We start from the raw sequence: 10,246 nt of genomic DNA on the forward strand, positions 1-10,246 counted from the left end.
GGAAGACACAGAGGTTCATCTTGACTTACCACAGGGCATTTTCCCTGCAGAAAATCACACCAAAGTCTTTTTTTCCCCCACTGCAACATGTGATCTTAACCAAAGCGGGGGGGGGTTCTGACACAGAAATATTCTGTTTAAAGATTTCCAAACAGTCACAGTCTCTAGAAATGTATCTGCGGGGTCTGGAGGATGAGTTTGGGCTTGCTGCTGATCCGGACTGTTGGGAACACGAGGCAAGAATGAAGACAGACGCAGCAAAACTGTTTGCTGTGGAAACTCTTTGTTCCGCACAGTCCAAAACAACGCTGCAATGAAACACCATCTGCAGCAGGTGACTCTGTTGGGAATTACATCACAGACCCAAATGCTCAGCATTTCTCATGGTTTCCAACACCACGTGTGAAAACACAGGCAGGGAAGAGGTGACTAACCAGTCATTCCCCAGCACACTAGCGTGTCTCGGGCAAGGTTCCAGCCTGTTTGCAACATTGAGTGTCCAAGAGGGTTCGCCCCCTCAGGGGTGCCCCAAACTGCTTGTCATTAGTCTGTGTTATCTTCTCTCCTCAGGATCACGCTGACTCTGGCCTGCCCCATGGACCTGAAGAACTTCCCCATGGATGTACAGACATGCATCATGCAGTTAGAAAGCTGTGAGTCCTGTGCCCATGTCCATTTTGGAGAAGAAACAATGTGTTTTCCTTCTCCCTCTCCTCTGACATCTCCCTCCCTCACTGCAACCCATTCCCAGTTCAGTCTTCACTGGACTCTCCCACTATGGAAGAGAAAGGAGGATGGACAGTCAGGACAGGCTTGCTCTGCCATGTGTTCCTGGGGCTGCTCTCTCGCAATGTTGCTTGTCCCACTCTTCCCCACTCGCATACCCTCTGCAACTCCCACACCATCATCTACATCTACATCTTAGGCCAATGCCAGCAATAAGTTTTCCTATAAGAAACAGAAAGCTCTTGGAATAACTGAGGGCAAATTCAGTTCAGATGCCTCCAAAACAAGAACCAACTTCTAAACTGCCCCAAGCCAGTGTACCATTAGAGACTCCCACAGAGGGGCTCACCATTCTGCATCCCATCCCAGAAGCACTTTGAAGGAGAAATGTGAAAGTGCTCTCAGTTGCAAATGGGATTTTTTCTCTCTGGATGAACATTTGCCCCTTGTACATTTTGCTTATCCCAAATGAGGGAAAGACAATGAGCAACTTCTTTCAGAGAAAGAAGTCAAGTCTGAAAAAATAGCAAAGAGCACAACAAGACAAATTCAAGAAAAAATGTGATTTATTGCAGAAAATTCATTGCACACCATCCCAGCGCCAGGGCAGGTCATCACCCCAGCTTTTATCACATGCACAAGCAGTTTTGCCTCAACCCAAATCCTGTTCATAACAGCATTGCCAAGAAAGGGCAGGATAAGCCCCTGCCTCCAATCACAGCTCTCTCCTACAAACCTGTCTCTTTCCAAATCAATATTCAATATGTTTGACATGGTATTTGTCCCCTCCTCTCGACAGTTGGCTACACAATGAACGATCTCATATTTGAATGGCAAGAAAAAGGAGCCGTGCAAGTTGCTGATGGGCTGACATTGCCTCAGTTCATCCTCAAAGAAGAAAAAGACTTGAGATACTGCACAAAGCACTACAACACAGGTCAGTGCTGTTTACCCTTGGCTGCTGCGTTCATTAGAGAAGAATTCAGGAGTATGCATTTGCCAGATTCTCTTGCTATGTCTGATGGCACTCTGGTGATACAAGCCTTGTCCTACACAGCTAGGGACAACATATATATAAATACACATAGATATATTACCAGTAAATATACACATATATAGCCAATAAAAAGCTAATAGACACAAATGTGTGGAACCCTCTTGACCCCAGTAACACCTGCATCCATTCAAGTGTGTTTGGTCTGAACTTTCTCTCTTTTATCTTTGATGCAAGGGAGCAGATGAAATTTAAGTGACAAAGGACATACTGCCAAGAGCTTTCTTGCTGTACATTCATATTTCAGAACTGGGCAACAGCTGTTCATTTCCTCCTCTAACAAGACTCTGGTTCTAGGCAATGCAAAGAAAGTCCCCAGACAATAGTTAAAAACAGGAGGCTCACCAAGTCTTACCAGTAATCTTCCATGTATCTCCTGTCACTCTCAGGCAAGTTCACCTGTATAGAAGCTCGTTTCCACCTGGAGCGGCAGATGGGCTATTACTTGATCCAGATGTACATCCCCAGCCTCCTTATTGTCATTCTGTCCTGGATCTCCTTCTGGATCAATATGGATGCTGCACCTGCTCGTGTTGGCCTGGGGATCACCACAGTGCTCACTATGACGACGCAGAGCTCTGGTTCCCGAGCATCACTGCCCAAGGTAGGGAACACACTTATCTTCGCAGGACGGAGAAATGTGCACTCTCTGGGGATGTACGTAAGTCACCACACAGATCTTCCAGCTCAACATAAGAGACATCCTGCTGCCATCACCCTATTCCAGTTTAAGGGCAAGCAGAACACATTCCAGTCCCCTCCTGCAAAAATTTTAGCAGAGTTCCTATGACTAGCAGCAAAACTTCCCCTAAGATTCAGCACTCACCCCAAGATCCATCACAGCTCTCAGTAGCCAGGAGCTCTGTACCTTACAAACCCCTGCAACAACCACACATGGATATGCACTTTACATTCTAGCTTTTACTCACTTGACCACCATACTTTTATACTAGTACTGAATTTCCCTGTTATGAAGATCTTCTAGTGTGGTCAGACTGGATTACTATTTTCCTTGCATATAAACGATCAGAACCAAGACCTGGATAAATTAAAAACTGTAGAATTATTGCTACTTAGACCCCAGGAGCAGCTTCAGCTCATGTTAAATGAGCTAGATTTTGGTATCCAAGAGCAGATGTCAACCATATCACGGCTTGATCAACTCCTTTCAAAGACCTTGGGAGTAACATGTAAAATGGCAAGTAAAAAGGCATTTGGGTGAAGAAGTCAACCCATCTCAGACTCTCTCTCTGACTCCTAGGTGTCCTATGTGAAGGCCATAGACATCTGGATGGCTGTGTGCTTGCTGTTTGTGTTCTCCGCACTTCTGGAGTATGCTGCTGTCAACTTCGTGTCTCGGCAGCACAAAGAGCTGCTCAGGTTCAGAAGGAAGAGGAGGCATCATAAGGTAATACATGAAGCATGAAGGACACAGCTGGAATCTGTCCCAGCAGAACATTACTACATGGTCAACTGAACCGAGCCACTAGCTGCCAGGGAAGTCCTCAGTATATGGTCAGATGTTAAGGAGGGTGACACATCAAAAAGCAGGGCTATATCAGTGACTTGTGTCTCTTCTAACAGTCTGCTGACCCCAGGAGTCTAGCAAGCTGGGTTTTGTTAGCTAGCCAAGTGGTCTAAGCCAAAAGGGTTGTTCCCAACAGAACAATTTTCACACAGAAATGTTCTGGTCTGAGTTATCCTCTTCAGAAGGCACAAGAGAGAGCTGGGGGGAGGCAGGCAGGGAGGTGTGAGGGATGTCTATCAGCAGACAGCATCCCCCAACGCGACAGCCTACATTAGCCCGGAGGTAAGTGACACCTCTTTTGTCTCTGTCATCTCTGTGTTCAAAAGCATCTGCTTCTCAGACAAACTGCAAATTCCTCTCAGAAGGAAAAAGCATTATTCTCAGCCTTAGCCTCGCTCCATGCTTACTCGTCATGACTAACGCCAACCCGAGCATGCATGCGTCATGTAGACACGCATCCCCTGCAGCCTGGACTCTACTAGCTTTTAGGCTGAGGTAGAACAGCAAAGATTTCACCTCACAGGGTGCCCTAGAAAGAAACATAAAGGTGGCTGTGGTCGCAAGACTAAAGGCACTTAAAAATTGTCCTTAATTAACTAGTACAATCAGGTAGGTGTTATCAAATTGTCAGCACCAGCCTGAGAGGCTACCCTCAAGCTAGCATTAAAAAACCAGTAAATTTGCTAAGAAAAAAAAAACATAGAATATTTTGCTGATGGGAATCTCAAGAGAGCCCCTAGGAGACCACCAAGGTCTGCCTAGAACATTCTTCATAGATATTTGTCTACCCTCTATTTTAAAGAGCCCTCCATGATCCATCCCATCCCGAGACCCCCTATTCCATTGCTGCACTGTCCCAGCCATTAAAAGTCTTTCCCAGGGTCTAACCCGTCACACAGCAGTTCACAGTGAGGGCTTGGAGAACCGCCACCATTCCAGGAGGCAGTGGAAGCCTCTCTCTGCTTCAGTTGTCCTATCTGCAAAACAGGAGACAACTAGTCACTTGTCCCCAATCCAGTCAGGACCAGGGATGAAAAGTGTTGGACAAATGCAAAGGAAAAGATGTACCAGATGACACCATCAGCACCCATTGATTTTGTCTGGCCAGAGCAAGACCCTGCCATCTCCAAACCAGCTGAGGCAGTTTTGTTCAGAAGATGCAGCATGCTTAATAGAGCCAAAGCGAAAACCATCCAACATGGGTGCCTCATAGTGCTTTTCTCTCTTTATCTAGATTCAGGCACCCTGTCTCTGGATCTATGCTGTTGTATGCAGATCAGTCTGTTGATAAAACGATAAGGAGAAAAAAGCCACTAATATACAGATGAGTTTAAAAGATATTTGCCAGAGATGTCCCGTTGAACACAAGGCTGTTATTACAGTCCCTACCCAATCTCACAGCAATTTAATTGGAACAAAGCATAAACAAAAACACTTGCAAAAGCAAAATGAACAAGGTTTGCAGGCTCATCAGAAAACTAGTAGCTGACTGCAAATATGCAAATGGCTTAGTGCAGCTGCCAAAAACCCTAATTGCTCTGTCCCGATGTCCTGACTTGGCTGGGCAGCTCTGCCTGGTTTAGGTATGACATGCCAGGCCAAAAACAAGTGAGATGTTGCAGTGATCTGTGCTGAGGGAGGCAGCTGGGGAGAGGACCAGACCATGCCCTAATTTATTAGGCCTGCCCAAATCAAAACCTAGTAGCCATTCTTCACCGCTCAATGCCCTGGACAACATGCCATGGTCTGGCATTAACACAAGGGAATCCAGACACCTCTGTTTCTTACCTCCCTCAGAGTTAGGTGTAAGGTGCTAACTCATTCTTGTCATTAAGGTTCTTTCTTCCTCTCTAAAAAATAAAAATAAAAAAGTATCTGTTGCCAGGTTCCAGTTGGTCCTTTGCATTTCTGAGCCACCTCTTACCTCTTTCCCTCTGGAAGGAGGGCAAGGGTTAGACTAGAAAGATCGACTAGACAGCACTCTCCAAACACATTACTCTGTCTGTATCTACTGGAGCAGAGAGGTCCTGGCATGGGGAAATGTAGGGACTGTGATGACTGTGATGACTACGGAAAGTTACTGTCCCTTAGAGATATGGACCAGTCTGGTTAATATGACACTGTCATCAGACCCTCTTGGACTGTATTTGAAGACCTAGCCCAAGGTGGCCAGCCCAGTGTGGCTGGTAATGTCTTTGCCCTTCTCCTTTGATATGGCACCTTGAAAAAGGCACCATTACCTTCTCCATCTTGAGTACATCACTCACACAAAACGAATCAGCCACAGAAAATAGCCAGTGGCCCCTCGGCAGTGAAGAGAGAAAGGAAATTCAGTAAATGAGGGAATTAAGTGACTTAGGCTGAACCAGATCTGTGTCACTGTGTGTGAGAAGAGCAGAGGCAAGTTCTACCTGAACCCCATAATACAGACGTGATGAGAAGGTCTATAAGCTCCGAGCATCTCAGAAAGCCAGGCCCATTCACACATTTTTAGCTGCACAAAGGAGCCCAGTTAAAGAAAGGGGGACACGTTAGGGATGAGAGGGACCTTTGCAAAACTCTCCCTGGTTCTCCAGAGCTGAGGGACACTGGTGGCCACCGCCCCCCAGGCGTGTTGCCCCGTGCCAACGTGCCAGCAGGCGCAGAAGTGGCCTCTGCTGCCTGTACCCCTCCAGGTCCCCATCCACCCTCACGGCCAGTGCCTCAACCACAGTGCAGGTTCTGGCTGCCTGAAAAGTAGAACTCCTGCTTCGCTTATTGTCAAAAAAACAGCCTTTCAACGGGAAAAGGCTTCCCAAGAGAGCCAAGAGAAGAGTTTCTGTGAACCCTAACTCCCGGCTCACAAAGCATCTCTTACTAGGTGTTCAGCACCCAGACTCACCCAGCCCTGAGAGCAGCTGGGTCCTAATTTTTGGTCCCTCAGGTTCCCCAACCAGTTCACTGTGCCCTCACATAGGAGGCAAAGATATTTAAGGATTGTCAAGTCTCAGGTGCCAGGGACCAGAGATACACCAGGAGACAACCACAGTTGGAAAGAATTAACCAAAGACCTGCAAAGTTGTCTCAGCCCCAACTTTGAAACAAATAAGTCTGCTGGTAGGTCACACAACTCACCAGCTTGCCACCTTCCCCCTCCAAAAACATCAAAATAAAGAAGGCTTGGGTTGTTATGCTTTGCTCAGATATGCCAGCGCGCTCTCCCTTCTGCTCCTCCACCCCAGACCCCCGGCACAGTGCCTCCATCCCACGCGGGCACCCGCTCGACACAGGGGCCATCCAGAAAAGACGCTCTGCAAAGACAGGAAGGGGCAGCAGGGCACGTCGGGCAGGCGGGTTACAAGGGAGGGGACCGGTAGGTCAGTGGTGGGGGACACAGCGTGGATCAGCCTCCATGACAGTTAATTAGCGCCACTGGTCTAACAATTAGCCTCAGTGATCTGTAGTCAAGAGACTTGGGTTTCTGACCCTGCCTCTGCAACTCACTGGTTGTATTACTTTGGCCAAACTTGGTTTTCCCTGTGATTACATCCCTGTGTTCAATAAAACAGAGCCTGCAAGGCCTACACCAAAAAACAGCAATAGCGCTTGCCTTTAGGCTGGAAAATAAAGAATTTTCCCTGCTCAGTAATTAGAATTAGCACAAGCAGCCACGTCTTACCGTTGGCCCACAGAAGGGCACTTCTGTTCCTCAACTGGAAGATGGCTTGTGGGGAGGGGCTCGGGGGTCCCGCGGGCAGGCGAGCTGGGGGCTGGTTGCACGCTGCCTGCAGAGGTCTTTTCCTGGACAGGTCTGGCCTGCGCATCCATGTAACTCTGCGGGAAGTCTCGCGCCGCGGCTTCGACTGCGTGAGTTACATGGAGCCCACTCCTTCTGGGCGAGCTGATGCGGCACAGGCAAAGCAAAGAAGGTGCTGGTAGGAGCGGGGGGAGGGAGAGGCAGAAGCAAAACAGGGGATGCAACTGGAAAAATGAACACAGTACCACAAACTGCTCAAGTATGTCAAAGACGCCAGCGGGGTGGAAGTCAGTCCTGTTCTCCATGGGGTGCCTGGATCCCCTGATTTGCATCTGTGCATCTCACAGCTGGCACCCCTCTATAAGGCTGATCTCCCAAGAGCAGCGGGTTTGTCCAAGGGCGCTGAGATTGGGGCATGACGGAGGTGTCTTTCCCTTGCAGAGCAGGAAGCTGTCAGGGGAGAGCCTTATAGTGAGGGTGCACTGTCTATATCTCATTTTAAGTAGAGTCCCATGCTGAATCTGTTTCAGGAGGATGAAGCTGGTGAAGGCAGGTTCAACTTCACTGCCTACGGGATGGGACCAGCTTGCCTACAAGCCAAGGATGGCATCTCCGTCAAGGGCGCCAACAACAACAACACAGCCAACCCGGTGCCCCCGCCGTCCCGCTCCCCCGAGGAGATGCGAAAGCTCTTCATTCAGCGAGCCAAGAAGATCGACAAGATCTCACGCATCGGCTTCCCTATGGCGTTCCTCATCTTCAACATTTTCTACTGGATCATCTACAAGATCGTCCGCAGAGAGGATGTGCACAACCAGTGAGGGAAGGGGAGCAGCGGGGAGGGAGTGAGCAATCCTTTATATATGTGCAATAGCAATGCAGCAATGCATGAATTTAAGAATGTGGCAATATCTACTAAAAAAAGGGGGAGGGGGGCTGGGAGGGACTTTTAATCATGTGAAAAGAGGATAACTGGCACAGGGAGGAGGAAAAAAGCTCTTGATCTAGGGAGTGCAGGGTGGGGGTTAGTTTTACAGCATAGGAAGGTTTGGATTGCTCCAGCTGCAATCCAAGCAGTGTAATATATTAATATATATTCATGCTTAATTATAATGCAAAAAGAAAACAATCAAAAAAAAGATAAACAAAAAAAGAATCCTTTTTTTAGCCTATTAACAGCTTAGATTCTCAAGTCACTGGAATGATTCATAATTCCATGTGCAGAACTGACTGCAATTATGCTTTATCTGACTTTTGCTATAGAAAGGCCATACCAGTCAAGCACGTGGGGGAAAAAAGCCCTAACAAAAGGAAAAAAAACCCCGAGAAAATCATTTTATGCTTCTCTAGGTTTTGCACTCTGAAAAGTGGATAGACAGGGAAATTTAAGAATGAGGCTGTGGGTTGTTGTTTATTTTATATATTTACTTTTTTTAGTCACGGGTTTGCCAATCAAACACTTTGTGACTTTTGGATAGAGGAAAGCAATTACCTCTGTCATCCCCATCAGAGAGAATCCAATGGGAAACCCGAGAAGGACATCAGGGCCTTAAGCAGAAATCACAGGTACCTTCTGTCCCTTTGACCTGGCAGGATCAGAAATATTATTCAGAACGCAAAAGAGGATGAAGGTTTTTAAAATAGCTCTTTTTTTTTTTTTTTGCCAAACCCCTTTCTGCGATGCTTATTTACAATGGGGGGGTGGAAGCGTTGGATGAGTTGAAGCAGAAATTATATTTAAAAAGTAGAGAAACCGGGCATATTTGATGCCTTGTTGTGACAGGACCGGGCAAATGGCAATATTGTCGGTAAGGGGGGCGGGGGGGAAGGTGTGTACAGAGAGAGTGGCTCTTATTTTCAGACATTTCATAGCAGTAATATTAATAGCGAAGCTCGGAAACTCTATTTTTGTATCTATTTTGGTGCTGCATTTAGCTTTAACGCAGAGGGGAAGCTGGAGCAGGCTGCTTTGCCCCAGGGGAGCTGGCAGAGTTTGGTGGGGATGGGGAAGAGGGGGAGGGAGGTGGGAACGGGTGAGCAGAGGGGTCTGCCTCTGGCCAAGCGGTAGCACAGGTTGGCGTTGATATTTGGGGTCAGGGAGGGGGGAACACGCCAAAAGCCTCCAGGGTTTTATCTGAAAGCCTGGCTGGGGCTTGATGCCCCACTTGCCTCGCTGGGACCCCGGGCGTGAGCCGGGCTGCAGCCCCTGGGGCGATGCAGTCGCTGCGTTTGCACTTTAGGGAGGCGGGTAAACGAGAGCAGGAAGGAAGAGACAATCAGTCTGCACTGAAGCACTTGGGGTCAGGTCTGGATTAGGCACTGCATGAAGGCAGAGAGACAAGTAGCACCCAAGGGTGCTCTCCTCGCCTCTCACCCCTGTCTCCTGCTCAGGACCAGGCTGCGGATCTGATGCTTGCTCCGGGAGCAGGACAGGTTCCCGCTTGCAGAAGCTGCATGCCCCGTGGCAGCTGGAGCAGCTCGCAGCACCATGCCCTCCAGGCACCCTCAGGTCCAGCCCGGCCCAGGTCAGCAGCATCCAAGCCTGGGACAGGAGGTGGGACCCTATGCTCCGCCATGGGTGTCCCAACCAGCACAGCAAGAGGCAGCATGGGAGCGGGAAGGGGAGCAGGAGGACCTGCGAGCTCTCCTAGCACAGGGTTGGTGCCAAGAGGAGAAAGCCCAGAGAAAGCACCAGGACTCTCCTGGGCTGGGTAGAAGGACATCCATCTCAGAGGGTGCCAATTCAGCACCTTTCACCAGCACTAAATACACTTTATTTTAAAAAAAAAAGGAAAAAAAAAGAAAAAGAAAGAAAGAAACCAAGGATAAGGACAACAAGGAAAAAAAAAAGGGAGAAGAGAAAAAGCCATGGTGGTCACTGTGTGGACTAGGGCAAATGGCAATATTTCCTAATGTTTTGGCAAAGGCCACTTAGCTTTCTGAGTCCCTTTGCACTGTTGAGACAGAGAAAGGTCATGCGATACCAGCGTGAACCAGTACATCAGCCCCTTCCCCCCTTCCCTCTATTGGAGCAGCAGAAAACCTGTGGGCTGAGGATTTCTCCTTCCCTGGCAGACAGTGCTTTCCCAAGCAGGGAGATCTCAAGCTGTCGAGCAGAGCCATTATTTGATGCTAGGACAACTTTCCGAGCCTTGGCTGGAGCCCAAGTCTGCTGCCGGCTCTGTTTTTTCCCGCTTGATTT

At 48.3% G+C, this 10,246-nt stretch overlaps 1 protein-coding gene across 1 annotated transcript in view; it reads left to right on the plus strand.

The window, feature by feature from the left end:
* The window catches only part of GLRA1 (glycine receptor, alpha 1), a 39,218-nt gene extending 31,353 nt beyond the window's left edge, over positions 1–7,865 (plus strand). The window contains exons 5-9 of the mRNA XM_010296261.1: positions 571–653; positions 1,526–1,663; positions 2,170–2,384; positions 3,042–3,188; positions 7,575–7,865. Coding sequence (XP_010294563.1) covers positions 571–653; positions 1,526–1,663; positions 2,170–2,384; positions 3,042–3,188; positions 7,575–7,865 — 874 coding nt within the window. The remainder of the gene's footprint in view (positions 1–570; positions 654–1,525; positions 1,664–2,169; positions 2,385–3,041; positions 3,189–7,574) is intronic.
* Positions 7,866–10,246: the final 2,381 nt, after the last annotated feature.

This window comes from Phaethon lepturus, unplaced genomic scaffold, assembly GCF_000687285.1.
Source record: "Phaethon lepturus isolate BGI_N335 unplaced genomic scaffold, ASM68728v1 scaffold13131, whole genome shotgun sequence".
Lineage (NCBI taxonomy): Eukaryota > Metazoa > Chordata > Aves > Phaethontiformes > Phaethontidae > Phaethon > Phaethon lepturus.